General features: G+C 33.8%; 2 protein-coding genes across 3 annotated transcripts in view; one reads left to right on the top strand and one right to left on the bottom strand.

Moving 5' to 3' along the window:
* Positions 1 to 8,687, bottom strand: part of LOC133543404 (uncharacterized) — a 428,419-nt gene extending 419,732 nt beyond the window's left edge. The window contains exons 1-2 of one of the 2 annotated variants that reach the window (XM_061887956.1): positions 8,400 to 8,687; positions 8,164 to 8,213 (exon numbers count right to left, since the gene is read on the bottom strand). Coding sequence is in view for 1 of the 2 variants with exons in the window: in XM_061887955.1 (XP_061743939.1) it covers positions 8,400 to 8,463 (64 nt within the window). In the remaining variant the exon portion in view is untranslated. The remainder of the gene's footprint in view (positions 1 to 8,163; positions 8,214 to 8,399) is intronic. The other variant, XM_061887955.1, reaches the window with a different exon arrangement.
* The window catches only part of LOC133543403 (putative GTP-binding protein 6), a 47,878-nt gene continuing 37,179 nt past the window's right edge, over positions 8,310 to 19,008 (top strand). Inside the window, exon 1 of the mRNA XM_061887953.1 lies at positions 8,310 to 8,735. The gene's annotated coding sequence lies outside the window, so the exon portion shown is untranslated. The remainder of the gene's footprint in view (positions 8,736 to 19,008) is intronic.

Below are 19,008 nucleotides of genomic sequence, written 5' to 3'. Positions count from 1 at the left end.
GAGTTTAGCTGTAAAATTAGCTATAAAGTTAGCATGTTAAAGTTAGCACGTGACTGAGGAGTTTAGCTGCAACATTGGCTAGAATTTTAACATGCTAAACTTAGCATGTGTCAAGTACCAAGTTACAGTATATGACTGAAAAGTTTAGCTGCAAAATTGGTTGGAAAGTTAGCATGCTAAAATTAGCATGTATTAAGTACCTAGTTATATGACTGTGGGGAGTTTAGCTGCAAAATTGGCTACAAAGTTAGCATGCTAACAGTTTGCATGTGTCAAATACCACGTTTTGACTGAGGAGTTTAGCTGCAAAATGGGCTAGAATTTTAACATGCTAAACTTAACATGTGTCAAGTACCAAGTTATATGACTGTGGAGTTTAGCTGCAACATTGGCTAGAATTTTAACATGCTAAACTTAGCATGTGTCAAGTACCAAGTTATATGACTGTGGAGTTTAGCTGCAACATTGGCTAAAATGTTAGCATATGTTGAGTATTATATGACTGTGGAGTTTAGCTGCAAAATTGGCTAGAATTTTAACATGCTAAACTTAACATGTGTCAAGTACCAAGTTATATGACTGTGGAGTTTAGCTGCAACATTGGCTAAAATGTTAGCATGTGTCGAGTATTATATGACTGAGGAGTTTAGCTGCAACATTGGCTAGAATTTTAACATGCTAAACTTAGCATGTGTTAAGTACCAAGTTATATGACTGTGGAGTTTAGCTGCAACATTGGCTAAAATGTTAGCATATGTCGAGTATTGTATGACTGTGGAGTTTAGCTGCAAAATTGGCTAGAATTTTAACATGCTAAACTTAGCATGTGTCAAGTACCAAGTTATATGACTGTGGAGTTTAGCTGCAACATTGGCTAAAATGTTAGCATGTGTCGAGTATTATATGACTGAGGAGTTTAGCTGCAACATTGGCTAGAATTTTAACATGCTAAACTTAGCATCTGTCAAGTATTATATGACTGAGGAGTTTAGCGGCAACATTGGCTATAAAGTTAGCATGTTAAAGTTAGCATGTGTCAAGTATCATATGACTTTGAGGAGTTTAGCTGTAAAATTAGCTATAAAGTTAGCATGTTAAAGTTAGCACGTGACTGAGGAGTTTAGCTGCAACATTGGCTAGAATTTTAACATGCTAAACTTAGCATGTGTCAAGTACCAAGTTATATGACTGAGGAGTTAAGCTTCAAAATTGGCTGGAAAGTTAGCATGCTAAAATTAGCATGTATTAAGTACCAAGTTATATGACTGTGGGGAGTTTAGCTGCAAAATTGGCTACAAAGTTAGCATGCTAACAGTTTGCATGTGTCAAATACCACGTTTTGACTGAGGAGTTTAGCTGCAAAATGGGCTGGAATTCTAACATGCTAAACTTAACATGTGTCAAGTACCAAGTTATATGACTGTGGAGTTTAGCTGCAACATTGGCTAGAATTTTAACATGCTAAACTTAGCATGTGTCAAGTACCAAGTTATATGACTGTGGAGTTTAGCTGCAACATTGGCTAAAATGTTAGCATGTGTCGAGTATTATATGACTGAGGAGTTTAGCTGCAACATTGGCTAGAATTTTAACATGCTAAACTTAGCATGTGTCAAGTATTATATGACGGAGGAGTTTAGCTGCGACATTGGCTATAAAGTTAGCATGTTAAAGTTAGCATGTGTCAAGTATTATATGACTTTGAGGAGTTTAGCTGTACAATTAGCTATAAAGTTAGCATGTTAAAGTTATTAGCACGTGACTGAGGAGTTTAGCTGCAACATTGGCTAGAATTTTAACATGCTAAACTTAGCATGTGTCAAGTACCAAGTTATATGACTGAAAGGTTTAGCTGCAAAATTGGTTGGAAAGTTAGCATGCTAAAATTAGCATGTATTAAGTACCTAGTTATATGACTGTGGGGAGTTTAGCTGCAAAATTGGCTACAAAGTTAGCATGCTAACAGTTTGCATGTGTCAAATACCACGTTTTGACTGAGGAGTTTAGCTGCAAAATGGGCTAGAATTTTAACATGCTAAACTTAACATGTGTCAAGTACCAAGTTATATGACTGTGGAGTTTAGCTGCAACATTGGCTAGAATTTTAACATGCTAAACTTAGCATGTGTCAAGTACCAAGTTATATGACTGTGGAGTTTAGCTGCAACATTGGCTAAAATGTTAGCATGTGTCGAGTATTATATGACTGAGGAGTTTAGCTGCAACATTGGCTAGAATTTTAACATGCTAAACTTAGCATGTGTTAAGTACCAAGTTATATGACTGTGGAGTTTAGCTGCAACATTGGCTAAAATGTTAGCATATGTCGAGTATTGTATGACTGTGGAGTTTAGCTGCAAAATTGGCTAGAATTTTAACATGCTAAACTTAGCATGTGTCAAGTACCAAGTTATATGACTGTGGAGTTTAGCTGCAACATTGGTTAAAATGTTAGCATGTGTCGAGTATTATATGACTGAGGAGTTTAGCTGCAACATTGGCTAGAATTTTAACATGCTAAACTTAGCATGTGTCAAGTATTATATGACTGAGGAGTTTAGCTGCGACATTGGCTATAAAGTTAGCATTTTAAAGTTAGCATGTGTCAAGTATTATATAACTTTGAGGAGTTTAGCTGTAAAATTAGCTATAAAGTTAGCATGTTAAAGTTAGCATGTGTCAAGAATTATATGACTTAGCTGCAACATTGGCGAGAATTTTAACATGCTAAACTTAGCATGTGTCAAGTATTATATGACTTAAGAGTTTAGCTGCGACATTGGCTATAAAGTTAGCATGTTAAAGTTAGCATGTGTCAAGTATTATATGACTTTGAGGATTTTAGCTGTAAAATTAGCTATAAAGTTAGCATGTTAAAGTTAGCATGTGTCAAGAATTATATGACTTAGCTGCAACATTGGCTAGAATTTTAACATGCTAAACTTAGCATATGTCAAGTACCAAGTTATATGACTGAGGAGTTTAGCGGCAAAATTGGCCCAAAAAGTTAGCCTTTTTAACAGTTAGCATGTGTCAAGTATCAAGTTATATGACTGTGAGGTGTTCAGTTGCAAAATTGTCCAAAAATTTAGCACGCTAAAGTTAGCATGTTGACGTTAGCATGTGTACAAAGTTGTGAGTCTGAGGATTTCAGCTGCAAAATTGGCTCGAAAGTTAGCATGTGTCAAGTATTTACTTATCTGACTGTGAGGAGATAAGCTGCAAAATTGGCTAAAAATTTAGCATGCTAAAGTTAGCATGTGTCAGGTACCAAGTTATATAACTGATGTGTTCAGCTGCAAAATCGGCCCCAAAAATTTTGCATGCTAAAGTTGGCATGTGTCAGGTACCAAGTTGGCTAAAAAGTTAGCATGCTAAAATTAGCATGTTTAACATTAGCGTGTGTCAAGTACCAAGTCATATGAGTCTGAGGAGATCAGCTGCAAAATCGGCTCAAAGGTTAGCATGTGTCAAGTATCAAGTTATATGACTGTGAGGAGTTAAGCTGCAAAATTGGCTAAAAGGTTTGTATGCTAAAATTAGCATGTTAACAGTTACCATGTGTCAAGTACCAAGTTATATAACGCAAATTTGGCTAGAAATTTAGCATGCTAAAGTTAGCATGTGTCAGGTACCAAGTTATATAACGATGTGTTCAGCTGCAAAATTGGCCAGAAAAAGTTAGCATATTAACGTTAGTATGTGTCAAGGACCAAGTTAAATGATGCAAAATTGGTAAAAAATTTAGCATGCTAAAGTTAGCATGTGTCAGGTAGCAAGTTATATAACTGATGTGTTCAGCTGCAAAATTGGCCCAAAAAATTTAGCATGCTAAAGTTGGCATGTGTCAGGTACCAAGTTGGCTAAAAAGTTAGCATGCTAAAATTAGCATGTTTAACATTAGCGTGTGTCAAGTACCAAGTTATATGAGTCTGAGGAGATCAGCTGCAAAATTGGCTCAAAGGTTAGCATGTGTCAAGTGTCAAGTTATATGACTGTGAGGAGTTAAGCTGCAAAATTGGCTAAAAAGTTTGTATGCTAAAATTAGCATGTTAACAGTTACCATGTGTCAAGTACCAAGTTATATAACGCAAATTTGGCTAGAAATTTAGCATGCTAATGTTAGCATGTGTCAGGTACCAAGTTATATAACGATGTTTTCAGCTGCAAAATTGGCCAGAAAAAGTTAGCATATTAACGTTAGTATGTGTCAAGTACCAAGTTAAACGATGCAAAATTGGTAAAAAATGTAGCACGCTAAAGTTAGCAGGTGTCAGGTACCAAGTTGTATGACTGATGTGTTCAGCAGAAATATTGGCCAAAAAAAGTTAGCTTTATAAAATCAGCATGTTAACGTTAGCATGTCAAGTACCAAGTTATATGAGTCTGAGGAGTTTAGCTGCCAAATTGGCTCAAACGTTAGCATGTGTCAAATATCAAGTTATATGACTGTGAGGACTCAAGCTGCACAATTGGCTAAAAATTTAGCACGCTACAGTTAGCATGTGTCAGGTACCAAGTTATATAACTGATGTGTTCAGCAGCAAAATTGGCCAAAAAAAGTTAGCATTCTAAGAGTAACATGTGTCAAGTACCAAATTATTTGACTCTGAGCTGTTCAGCGGCAAAATTGGCAAAAAACAAATTAGCATGCTGAAGTTAGCATGTGTCATATACCAAGTCAGTTGACTGATGTGTTCAGCTGCAAAAAAAAAAGTTGGCATGTTAACGTTAGCATGTGTCAAGTACCATGTTATGAGTCTGAGGAGTTTAACAGCATGTGTCTGGTACTAAGTTATAAGACTGATGTGTTCAGCTGCCAAAAATTGGCCCAAAAAGTTAGCATGCTAAAATTAGCATGTTTACAGTTAGCATGTGTCAAGTACCAAGTTATATGATGCAAAATTGGCAAAAAATTTAGCATGCTAAAGTTAGCATGTATCAGGTACCAAAATATATGACTGATGTCTTCAGCTGCAACATTGGCCAGAAAAGGTAGCATTCTAAAATTAGCTTGTTTACAGCTAGCATGTGTGAAGTACCACGCTATATGGCCCTGAGAAGATTAGCTGCAAAAATGGCTAGAAGGTTAGCATGCCAACAGTTAGCATGTGTCAAGTACCAACTTATGTGACCCTGGGCTGTTCAGCTGCAAAATGGCAAGTTTAGAATTATGATAAAATGTAATGTTAGCATGTAGCTCACATAGTCATGCTATTGTTGCTAGTTTAAAATTATGTTAACATGTAATGTTAGCTCTCATATATATGCTAATGTTGGTAGTCTAGAATGATGTTAAAATTTAATGGTAGCATGTAGCTTACTTTGTTATATGATGCAAAATTGGCAAACAATTTAGCATGCTAAAGTTAGCATGTGTCAGGTACCAAAATATATGACTGATGTCTTCAGCTGCAACATTGGCCAGAAAAGGTAGCATTCTAAAATTAGCATGTTTACAGCTAGCATGTGTCAAGTACCACGCTATATGGCCCTGAAAAGATTAGCTGCAAAAATGGCTAGAAGGTTAGCATGCCAACAGTTAGCATGTGTCAAGTACCAAGTTATGTGACTCTGAGCTGTTCAGCTGCAAAATGGCAAGTTTAGAATTATGATAAAATGTAATGTTAGCATGTAGCTCACATAGTCATGCTATTGTTGCTAGTTTAAAATTATGTTAACATGTAATGTTAGCTCTCATATATATGCTAGTGTTGGTAGTCTAGAATGATGTTAAAATTAGCTATGCTAGTGTTGCATGTCTAGAATGATGTTAAAATGTAATGTTAGCATGTAATGTTAGAATGATGTTAAAATGTAATTTTAGCATGTAGCTCACATCGCTATGCTAGTGTTGCATGTCTAGAATTATGATCAAATGTAATATTAGCATGTATCTCACATAGATATGCTAGTGTTGCTAACCTAGCAGGATGTTAAAATGTAATGTTAGCATGTAGCTGACATAGCCATGTTAGTGTTGCTACCCTAGAATGATGTTAAAATGCAATGTTAGCATGTAGCTCACATAGTCATGCTATTGTTGCTAGTTTAAAATTATGTTAACATGTAATGTTAGCTCTCATATATATGCTAGTGTTGGTAGTCTAGAATGATGTTAAAATTTAATGGTAGCATGTAGCTTACTTTGTTATATGATGCAAAATTGGCAAACAATTTAGCATGCTAAAGTTAGCATGTGTCAGGTACCAAAATATATGACTGATGTCTTCAGCTGCAACATTGGCCAGAAAAGGTAGCATTCTAAAATTAGCATGTTTACAGCTAGCATGTGTCAAGTACCACGCTATATGGCCCTGAAAAGATTAGCTGCAAAAATGGCTAGAAGGTTAGCATGCCAACAGTTAGCATGTGTCAAGTACCAAGTTATGTGACTCTGAGCTGTTCAGCTGCAAAATGGCAAGTTTAGAATTATGATAAAATGTAATGTTAGCATGTAGCTCACATAGTCATGCTATTGTTGCTAGTTTAAAATTATGTTAACATGTAATGTTAGCTCTCATATATATGCTAGTGTTGGTAGTCTAGAATGATGTTAAAATTAGCTATGCTAGTGTTGCATGTCTAGAATGATGTTAAAATGTAATGTTAGCATGTAATGTTAGCATGTAATGTTAGAATGATGTTAAAATGTAATTTTAGCATGTAGCTCACATCGCTATGCTAGTGTTGCATGTCTAGAATTATGATCAAATGTAATGTTAGCATGTATCTCACATAGATATGCTAGTGTTGCTAACCTAGCAGGATGTTAAAATGTAATGTTAGCATGTAGCTGACATAGCCATGTTAGTGTTGCTACCCTAGAATGATGTTAAAATGCAATGTTAGCATGTAGCTCACATCGCAATGCTAGTGTCGCTAACCTAGAACGATGTTAAAATGTAGTATTAGCATGTAGCTCTCATAGCTATGCTAGTGTTGCTGGTCTACAATGATGTTAAAATGTAATGTTAGCATGTAATGTTAGAATGATGTTAAAATGTAATGTTAGCATGTAGCTCACATAGCTATGCTAGTGTTGCTAGTCTAGAATTATTTTAAAATGTACTTTTAGCATGTAGCTCTCATACCTATGCTAGTGTTGCTACTCTAGAATTATGTTAAAATGTAATGTTGACATGTAGCTCTTATATCTATGCTAGTGTTGCTAGTTTAGAATTATGTTAAAATGTAATTTTAGCATGTAGCTCACATAGCTATGCTAGTGTTGCATGTCTAGAAATATGATCAAATGTAATGTTAACATGTATCTCACATAGATATGCTAGTGTTGCTAACCTAGCAGGATGTTAAAATGTAATGTTTGTATGTAGCTGACATAGCTATGCTAGTGTTGCTTCCCTAGAATGATGTTAAAATGCAATGTTAGCATGTAGCTCACATCGCAATGCTAGTGTCGCTAACCTAGAACGATGTTAAAATGTAATAGCATGTAGCTCTCATAGCTATGCTGGTGTTGCTGGTCTACAATGATGTTAAAATGTAATGTTAGCATGCAGCTCTCATATCTATGCCAGTGTTGCTAGTCTACAATGATGTTAAAATGTAATTTTAGCATGTAGCTCACATAGCTATGCTAGTGTTGCATGTCTAGAATTATGATCAAATGTAATGTTAGCATGTATCTCACATAGCTATGCTAGTGTTGCATGTCTAGAATTATGATCAAATGTAATGTTAGCATGTATCTCACATAGATATGCTAGTGTTGCTTCCCTAGAATGATGTTAAAATGCAATGTTAGCATGTAGCTCACATCGCAATGCTAGTGTCGCTAACCTAGAACGATGTTAAAATGTAATGTTAGCATGTAGCTCACATAGCTATGCTAGTGTTGCATGTCTAGAATGATGTTAAAATGTAATGTTAGCATGTAGCTCACATCGCAACGCTAGTGTCGCTAACCTAGAACGATGTTAAAATGTAATGTTAGCATGTAGCTCACATAATTATGTTCGTGTTGCTAACCTATTATTATGTTAAAATGTAACATTAGCATGCTATGCCAGTGCTATTAACCTAGAATGATGTCAACATGTAATAATAGCATAGCATGATGCTAACATGCAGTACGTTATCTTAGTTTTACAGCAACTTTTCATTGTAAACTGACGTCCGCTGGGGTAGGCTCCAGCTTACCTGTGACTCTAACGGGCTCAAGCGATACAGAAAGTGGGGAAGGCGTAAGTCTTAAAAGAAAAGTGAAAGAAAAACAAAGAGGTTAGATTTAAGAACGTAATCTGGACCAGATCCTGATCTGGAACCTGATTTGCACGCACATTACAAAGGTGATTGGAATTGGGTCTGAAGTGAGAAGTGTGCATTATTGTGTGGATATCAGAGGTCCAAGGCCTGGGGGAGGTAGGACTTCTTACCTGACGTGTGGCAGACGCCCATGAAGCCGAGCAGCAGTCCAGTGGGCCACAGTGGTCCCAGCATGACCACCTGCCCCCCCCACCGGGAAGTTGTTTGGGAAGAAAAGTCAGGTGAGACCTCCTGCCAGGTGAAGTCATGTTCCAGACATCTGTGCTCCCTGAAGGAATGTGAGGGTCGAGTGGCGTCTTGTTGGCTCGCGGACTCAAAGGAAATCCTGCCAACACTCGAAGGAACCTTCTTTCTTTCTGTCTTCCACTAAGACTTGGATCCAACCTGTTGGACTTCTTTCAGCCGGACTACGCCCACATCGTCACGCCAGGAACCAATCATCATCTGTGAGTCACCATCTTTGTCTACTCTCTTCTTGTCACACTTTTAACACTTTTTTTGGTAGAACATTTCTAGCAATTTTTTTTTTTTTATTGGAAAAAAAAAACTTTTTGGAAGCTGCAATTTGTAATTTTGGTCAAAGCATTTAAATTTGTATTTTGTTGCATTTTTTCTTCCCAATATAATTTTTTTTATATTTTTTGAAGGCTGCAATTTATTTATTAAAATTAAATTATAACTTAGTTTTTTTCTTGTTTTTTTTTTGCAATTTTTTCCAAAATAGAAATATTTATATGTTTTGGAGGCTGCAAATTATTTTATTAAAATTAAATTAAATTATTTATTTATTTATTTTGCTGCATTTTTTTTTAATTGAAAAAAAACTTTTTGGAGGCTGCAATTTTTAATTTTGGCTAAAACATTTTAATTTGTATTTTGTTGCATTTTTTTCCCAATAGAAATGTTTTTATATTTTTTGAAAGCTGCAATTTATTTATTAAAATTAAATAATAACTTAGTTTTTTTCTTGTTTTTTTTTGCAATTTTTTCCAAAATAGAAATATTTATATTTTTTTGGAAGCTGCAAATTATTTTATTAAAATTAAATTAAATTATTTATTGATTTATTTTGTTGCATTTTTTTTAATTGAAAAAAAAAAAAATTTGGGGACGCTGCAAATTTTAATTTTGGTTAAAACATTTTAATTTGTATTTTGTTGCATTTTTTTCCCAATAGAAAAAAATGTATTTTTTGAAGGCTGCAATTTCTTTAAGATTAAATTATAACTTGTTTTTTGTTTGTTTTTTAAATAGAAAATGTTATATTTTTTTGGAGGCTGCAAATTATTTATTAAAATTTAATTAAATTAATTTTTCACTTATTTTGTTGCATTTTTTAATAGAAAAAAATACTTTTTGGAGGCTGCAATTTTTAACTTTAGTCATACGATTTTAATTTGTATTTAGTTGCATAGCATAGCTCGGTTGGTATAGCAGCCGTGCCAGCAACTTGAGGGTTGCAGGTTTGATTCCCGCTTCCGTCATCCTAGTCACTGCCGTTGTGTCCTTGGGCAAGACACTTTACCCACCTGCTCCCAGTGCCACCCACACTGCTTTAAATGTAACGTAGATATTGGGTTTCACTATGTAAAGCGCTTTGAGTCACTAGAGAAAAGCGCTGTATAAATATAATTCACTTTCACTTTATTTTATGTCCAGTGAAAAAAACTTTTTATTAACGCTTTTTTGGTTGCAAATTTGTAATTTGTTGCATTTTTTTCCCAATAGAAAAAAATATATTTATTGAAGGGGTGCAATTTCTTTATTAAAATTAAATTATAACTTGTTTTTTGTTTGTTTTTTTAAATAGAAAATTTTACATTTTTTTGGAGGCTGCAAATTATTTATAAAAATTAAATTTAATTCTTCACTTATTTTGTTGCATTTTTTAATAGGAAAAAATACTTTTTGGAGGCTGCAATTTTTAACTTTGGTCATAAGATTTTAATTTGTATTTAGTTGCATTTTATTTCCAATGAAAAAAAATATATATTTTTTGGAGGCTGCAATTTATTTATTAAAATTAAACATTAAAATATTTATTTATTTTGTTGCAATTATTTTTTAAATAGAAAAAAATACTTTTTTGAGTCTGCATTTTTTTAAATTATGGTTAAAACATTTTAATTTGTATTTTGTTGCATTTTTTTTCCAATAGAAAACATTTATAAATTTTCTGGAGGCTGCAATTTGTTTGTTAAAATTTAATTAAATTATTTATGTATTTGTTATTTTGTAGCATTTTTTTTACTGGAAAAAAACATATTTTTGGAGGCTGCAATTTAAAATTTTGGTCAAAACATTTTAATTTGTATTTGTTGCATTTTTTTTCCAATAATTTTTTTTAAATAGTTTTGGGAGGCTGCAATTTATTTATTAAAATCAAATTATAAATCAAAACATTTTAATTTGTATTTCGTTGCATTTTTTTCCAATATAAAAATTATGTATTTTTTGGAGGCTGCAATTTTCTTTTTTTAAATTAAATAACGTTTTTGTTTTTGTTTATTGCAAAAAAAATGAAAATAAATTTTTTTTTTTATTAAAATTGAATTACTTTATTTATTAATTTTGTTGCATTTTTTAAATAAAAAAATACTTTTTTGAAATATAATTTTTGTTTTGTTTTTGGAGGCTGCAATTTATTTGTTAAAATAAAATTATTTATATATTTATTTTGTTGCAATTTTTTTTAAATAGAAATAAATACTTTTTGGAGTCTGCCTTTTTTAAATTATGGTTAAAACATTTTAATTTGTATTTTTTTGCATTTTTTTTTCCCGATAGAAAAAATTATACATTTTTTGGAGGCTGCAATTTATTTATTAATATTAAATTTTAACTTGTTTTTTGTTTTGTTTTTTTGCATTTTGTTTTTTTAAATAGAAAAATTTATATTTTTTGCAGGCTGCAAATTATTTATAAAAATTCAATTAAATTATTAAATTTTTTTATTTTGTTGCATTTTTTTTTAATACAAAAAAATTTTTTGGAAGCTGCAATTTTTAATTTTGGTTTAAACATTTTAATTTGTGTTTTTTTGCATTTTTTTTCCCAATAGAAACAAATATATATTTTTTTGGAGGCCTGCGATGCCCGATTGTCGCTGAGATACGCACCAGCGCCCCCTGCGACCTCAAAAGGAATAAGCGGTAAAAAATGGATGGATGGATGGATGGATTTTTTTGGAGGCTGCAATTTATTTAATAAAATTAAATAACTTTTTTATTTATTTATTTTTTGCAATTTTTTTTAATATGATTTTTGTTTTGTTTTTGGAAGCTGCAATTTATTTATTTAAATTAAATCAAATAATTTATCTATTCATTTATTTTCTTGCATTTTTTTTAATATAACATTTTCTATTTTTTGGAGGCTGCAATTTTTCATTTTAGTTACAACATTGTACATTACAAATATCTTTTGAATGATAATTTTTTGGTTATAAACATTTTTTGTTCCAACATATTTTTGTAGACATTTTTTTAGTTGCACATTTTTATCTAGTTCCAAAAAACTGTTTTGCCATCACACTTTTTATTAACGCTTTTTTGGTTGCAAATTTGTAATTTGTTGCATTTGTTCTCCAATAGAAAAATATATATATTTTTTGGAGGCTGCAAATTATTTATTAAAATTGAATAAAATTATTTATTTATTTTGTTGCCTTTTTTTTTTTTATAGAAAAAAAACTTTTTGGAGTCTGCAATTTTTAATTTAGATTAAAACATTTTACATTACAACTGTCTTTTAAATTATGATATGTTTTTGTTACAACATATTTTTGTTGACTTTTTTATTTGCACATTTTTATCTGGTTACGAAAAAGTGTTTTGCTGTCACACTTTTTTTTAAACAAATTTTTTGGTTGCAAATTTGTATTTTGTTAAAAAAAAAAAATCCTATAGGCTGCAACTATTTATTTAAATTAAATTATTTATTTATTTATTTTGTTGCATTTTTTTAATATAAAAAAATACTTTTTGGAGGCTGCAATTTTTCGTTTTGGTTAAAACATTGTACATTACAAATGTCTTTTAAATTATAATTGTTTTGGTTACAAACATTTTTGTACAACATATTTTTGTTGACAATATTTAGTTTGCACATGTTTATTTTGTTACAAAAAACTGTTTTGCTGTCGCACTTTTTATTAACACTTATTTGGTTGCAAATGTGTATTTTGTTGCATTTTTTTAATATAGAAAAAATTATAGTTTTTCGAGGCTGCAATGTATTTACTAAATTGAATTATAACTTCTAGACCTCTATGAAGAAGAAAAATCGTGGACCCAGATTTCCTTCGCCCGGACGCGGGCTTGGTCCGCATTGCCGGCAGTAAGTCAGACACATTTCCAGTGAGGGTTGGACTCCGCCAAGGCTGTCCTTTGTCACCAATTCTGTTCATAACTTTTATGGACAGAATTTCTAGGTGCAGTCAAGGCGTTGAGGGGCTCCGGTTTGGTGACCGCAGGATTAGGTCTCTGCTTTTTGCAGATGATGTGGTCCTGATGGCTTCATCTGGCCGGGATCTTCAGCTCTCACTGGATCGGTTCGCAGCCGAGTGTGAAGCGACCGGAATGAGAATCAGCACCTCCAAGTCCGAGTCCCGGAAAAGGGTGAAAATGCCATCTCCGGGTTGGGGAGGAGACCCTGCCCCAAGTGGAGGAGTTCAAGTACCTAGGAGTCTTGTTCACGAGTGGGGGAAGAGTGGATCGTGAGATCGACAGGCGGATCGGTGCGCCGTCTTCAGTAATGCGGACGTTGTACTGATACGTTGTGGTGAAGAAGGATCTGAGCCGGAAGGCAAAGCTCTCAATTTACCGGTCGAGCTACATTCCCATCCTCACCTATGGTCATGAGCTTTGGGTCATGACCGAAAGGATAAGATCACGGGTACAAGCGGCCCAAATGAGTTTCCTCTCCCTTAGAGATAGGGTGAGAAGCTCTGCCATCCGGGAGGAACTCAAAGTAAAACCGCTGCTCCTCCACATCGAGAGGAGCCAGATGAGGTGGTTCGGGCATCTGGTCAGGATGCCACCCGAACGCCTCCTTAGGGAGGTGTTTAGGGCACGTCCAACCGGTAGGAGGCCACGGGGAAGACCCAGGACACGTTGGGAAGACTGTCTCCCGGCTGGCCTGGGAACGCCTCAGGATCCCCCGGGAAGAGCTAGATGAAGTGGCTGGGGAGAGGGAAGTCTGGGCTTCCCTGCTTAGGCTGCTGCCCCCGCGATCCGACCTCGGATAAGGGGAAGAAGATGGATGGATGGATATAACTTCTTTTTTTGCAAATTTTTTAATAGATTGTTTTTATTTTTTGGAAGCTGCAAATTATTTATTAAAATAAAAATAAATTATTTATTTTGTTGCTTTTTTTAATAGAAAAAAATATTTTTGGGAGGCTGTAATTTTTCGTTTTGGTTAAAACATTTTACATTACCAATGATCTTATAAATTATCATTTTTTTGGTTACAAACGTTTTTATTACAACATATTTTTGTTGACATTTTTATTTTGTTACAAAAAACTGTTTTGCTTTCGCACTTTATATTAACACTTTTTTTGTTGCAAATTTGTATTTTGTTGCATTTTTTTCAATAGAAAAAGAACATATTTATTAAAATGAAATTTTTACTTTTTTGTTTGTTTGTTTGTTTGTTTTTTTGCAATTTTTTTAATAGAAATGTTTTTATTTTTTTCAGGCAGTAAATTATTTGTTAAAATTTAATTATTAATTTATTTTGTTGTATTTTTTTTTTTAAATAGAAAAAAAATACTTTTTGGAGGCTGCAATTTTTTAATTTTTTTAAGCATTTTTGATTACAAATGTATTGATTTATAACTTTTTTGGTTACAAACGTTTTTGTTCCAACATATTTTTGTTGACTTTATTAGTTGCACATTTTTATGTAGTTACGAAAAAGTATTTTGCTGTCACACTTTTTTTTTAAACAATTTTTTGGGTTGCAAATTTGTATTTTGTTACATTTTTTTCCAATAAAAAAAAACATATTTATTAAAATGAAATTTTTACTTTTTTGTTTGTTTGTTTGCAATTTTTTTTAATAGAAATGTTTTTATTTTTTCAGGCAGCAAATTATTTGTTAAAATTAAATTATTAATTTATTTTGTTGTATTTAAAAAAAAAAAATAGAAAAAAAAATACTTTTTGGAGGCTGCAATTTTTAAATTTTTTTTAAGCATTTTTGATTACAAATGTATTGATTTATAACTTTTTTGGTTACAAACGTTTTTGTTCCAACATATTTTTGTTGACTTTATTAGTTGCACATTTTTATCTAGTTACGAAAAAGTATTTTGCTGTCACACTTTTTTTTAAAACAATTTTTTTGGGTTGCAAATTTGTATTTTGTTACATTTTTTTCCAATAGAAAAAAATGTATTTTTAAAAAATGGAATTATGACTTTTGGGGGGGAGGTTTTTATATGTAGAAACGTTTTTATTTTTTGGAGGCTGTAAATAGTTCATTCAAATTAAGTTAAGTATTTTGTTGCATTTTTTTTTTAATAGAAACAAAATACTTTTTGGAGGCTGCAATTTTTAATTTTGGTCAAAGCATTTTACTTTACAAATGTCTTTTAAATTATAATTTCTTTGGTTACAAATGTTTTTTTACAACATTTTTTTAGTTGCACATTTTTATCTACTTACAAACACTTTTTTGCCGTCACACTTTTTACTACACTTTTTGGTTGCAAATTTGTATTTTGTTGCATTTTTTAATAGAAACATTTAAAAAATTTTGGAGGCTGCAAATTATTAATTAAAATGTAATTAAATGATTTATTTATTTTGTTGCAATTTTTTTATTGAACATTTTTTATTATTAATTTTGGAGGTTGCAAATCTTTATTTTGGTTAAAATTGTTTAAATTACAAATGTATTTCAAGTTGTCTTTTTTTTTGTAATTCTTTTTTGGGCTCTAAACCTTTGTCTCACATATTTTGTTGACATTTTTTTTAGTTTCTTCTCATTTTTTATTAACACTTTTTGGTTGCCAATTTGTGGGTTTTTTTTGCAGTTTTTTTAAATAAAACTTTATTTTTAATTTTTAGGAGCCTGCAAATTATTGCACTTAAATATTAAATGTATTAATATTAAAAAAAAAAATTCATTAAAAAAAATCATTAACTTTTGGAGGCTGCAAATCTTAGTTTTGGTTCAAACATTTTACATTACAAATGTCTATTTTTTGGTAATTCTTCTTTTGGTAACAAACTTTTCTCTCACGTTTTTAATTTGTTGACATTTTTTGTTACACTTTTTTCAGGGGGTTACCATTTTTGGGGGGGTTGCAAATCTTATTTTTCGTACAAAAAAAATGTTTCGTTATTTATAAAAGTTACGCATTTTTTGGTTATAATTGTTTTTTGTAATCATCTTTTTTTAACCTATATACCCATATGTATATATATATATATATACCATATATACAGTGTATATATGGTAAATGGGTTGTACTTGTTTAGCGCTTTTCTACCCCTTTTTAAGGAGCCCAAAGCGCTTTGACAGTATTTCCACATTCACCCATTCTCACACTGATGGAGGGAGCTGCCATGCAAGCCGCTCACCAGGACCCATCAGGAGCAAGGGTGAAGTGTCTTGCCCAAGGACACAACGGACGTGACTAGGATGTTAGAAGGTGGGGATTGAACCAGTAACCCTCAGATTGCTGACACAGCCACTCTACCAACTTCGCCACGCCGATATGTATATATATATATATATATATACCTCCCGCAAATAGCTAAATAAAGTGGCTGGGGAGAGGGAAGTCTGGGCTTCCCTGCTTAGGCTGCTGCCCCCGCGACCCGACCTCGGATAAACGGAAGACGATGGATGGATGGATTATATGCACATATATACACACATGAATATATATATATATATATATATATATATATACATATGTGTGTGTGTGTGTGTGTGTGTATATATGTGTATATATTAGGGTTGTAACGGTACACAAACATTTCGGTTCGGTACGTACCTCGGTTTAGAGGTCACGGTTCGGTTCATTTTCGGTACAGTAAGAAAACAACAAAATATACATTTTTTGGGTTATTTTTTTACCAAATTTGTAAACAATGGCTTGATCCTTCTAACATTGGGAACACTATAATAATTCTGCCCACGTTAATCCACATTAAACTGCCTCAAGTTGTTGCTTTGATTAAATAAAATGACACTACCTTTCTTGTACATATAAAAACTGCAACATTAAACAGTTTCAAGTTAACTCATCATGCTTATTTTATTACAGCATTTGGGAAGCCTGTAGTTGACTTTTATTATGTCAATATATTTTTGTCAACATGTGATAGCAGGGACCCTGCCATTCAAAACTAGGCTGCTACATTACTAATGATTAATGTAACTATAGCTGAAAAATAGTACAATAGCAATAGGAGAGACTATTCATCCCTGAACACCATGGACTTCATGTTAGTCCATGTGAAATAACAGACGGACAGGGCTTTGCTGCCCCTGACACGCATGCACACACACACACACACACACAGCAAAATGAGCTAACGTTACGCTAAAAGCTAATTAGCCTTCACCTCAAGCCAGAACTGCGAGCGAGCTGAGCCGCAGTTTAAGTTTCTAGAAGGTCAACGGGCTCATAGTGATGCTAGTAGTAGTTGTGACTGAGAAGTGTTTGTTATAATTTGGGGAGAGTACGATGTCCGCTGCTAAACACCTATCTGCTCGACGCTGAAGCATTGACAACATGCGTTCTGAATACGCACTGTTGATTGGCTTTGTATGTAACCAATTAGATGGTTGTGTGGGCGCGACAATGCTGGGTGGTCAGAAAAGAGGCAGAAAGCAGAGCAGCTTGTTAAGACTTTAGGTTACAAACTCGTTCGATACACCTCTGAACTGGACCGAAACCCCCGTACTGAAACGGTTCAATACAAATACACGTACCGTTACACCCCTAGTATATATATACATAATTGTGTATATATGTCTTGATTGGATTATCCGGAGAATAGTGCTCGATACCGTGGTAGAGCGCAATATGTAGGTGTGGGAAAAAATCACAAGACTACTTCATCTCTACAGATCTGTTTCATGAGGGGTTCCCTCAATCATCAGGAGATTTTAATGGAAGCATTCACATACAATGGTTTATATAGGGCACAGAGTGGGTGGGTACAGGCAGGCGTAGGGGCGTGGTGATTGGCTCATGTGTTACCTAGGAGGTGTTTCCGTCTGTGGCGGCATGTTGAAATGATTTCACTGCGCTTGTTGAGGGATGATAGCTCTGGATGATATATAATAAACAGTTTCTCTTTTAAGCATAGGTTGCATCTTTTATTACCACTGTTGTAAGGTGTGCTGGATGCAAGAATTTGCCATGTTATTGAATATTCAACATTATTGTCTTTGAGGTTCCAAATGTGTTTGCTGAGTTCTGTAGAATTCTGCAAAGTCTGGTTTCTAAAGGAGGCGTTGTGATTATTCCATCTTGTTTTGAACGCTCCTTCGGTTAATCCTACGTACGTGTCGGATGTGTTAATGTCCTTGCGTGTTACCTTTGCTTGGTAAACGACTGATGTCTGTAAGCACCTTCCGTTGAGAGGGCAATCAGGTTTCTTGCGACAGTTACATTCCTTATTGGTTTCAGATTCGTTTAGTCTGGGGGTAGGCAGTCCTTTTGCAATTGCTTTGTTGTGGTTTGAAATGATTTGTTGCATGTTATTCATACAGCTGTAGCTCAATTTAATGTTGTTCTTGTTGAATATTTTTCTTAGGGTGTTGCCTTTGGGGAAGTGTTTGTCGATCAGAGTGAGAAACTTGCGGCCGATGTTGGTGCACCACGACAGCAACCACCCACCACCACGAAAAGAATACCTACCGGAATTAATAAAAGGCTATCGATGCTGTCATCCAGCAAAGCTGAATTCGACCAAGCAACCCCCCCGTACCAGAAAGCACTTGATGAAAGCGGATACAACTTCACCCTCACCTATGAACCCATTCCAGGAAACCAACCAAAAAAGAGCAGAAAACGAAACAACATCATCTGGTACAATCCGCCATTCAGCAAAGACGTCTCAACCAACATCGGCCGCAAGTTTCTCACTCTGATCGACAAACACTTCCCCAAAGGCAACACCCTAAGAAAAATATTCAACAAGAACAACATTAAATTGAGCTACAGCTGTATGAATAACATGCAACAAATCATTTCAAACCACAACAAAGCAATTGCAAAAGGACTGCTTACCCCCAGACTAAACGACTCTGAAACCAATAACGAATGTAACTGTCGCAAGAAACCTGATTGCCCTCTCAACGGAAGGTGCTTACAGACATCAGTCGTTTACCAAGCAAAGGTAACACGCAAGGACATTAACACATCCGACACGTACGTAGGATTAACCGAAGGAGCGTTCAAAACAAGATGGAATAATCACAACGCCTCCTTTAGAAACCAGACTTTGCAGAATTCTACAGAACTCAGCAAACACATTTGGAACCTCAAAGACAATAATGTTGAATATTCAATAACATGGCAAACTCTTGCATCCAGCACACCTTACAACAGTGGTAATAAAAGATGCAACCTATGCTTAAAAGAGAAACTGTTTATTATATATCATTCAGATCTATCATCCCTCAACAAGCGCAGTGAAATCATTTCAACATGCCGCCACAGACGGAAACACCTCCTAGGTAACA

Source organism: Nerophis ophidion, linkage group LG26 (genome assembly GCF_033978795.1).
Source record: "Nerophis ophidion isolate RoL-2023_Sa linkage group LG26, RoL_Noph_v1.0, whole genome shotgun sequence".
Classification (NCBI taxonomy): domain Eukaryota; kingdom Metazoa; phylum Chordata; class Actinopteri; order Syngnathiformes; family Syngnathidae; genus Nerophis; species Nerophis ophidion.
This window is presented reverse-complemented; position numbering and strand designations above follow the sequence as displayed.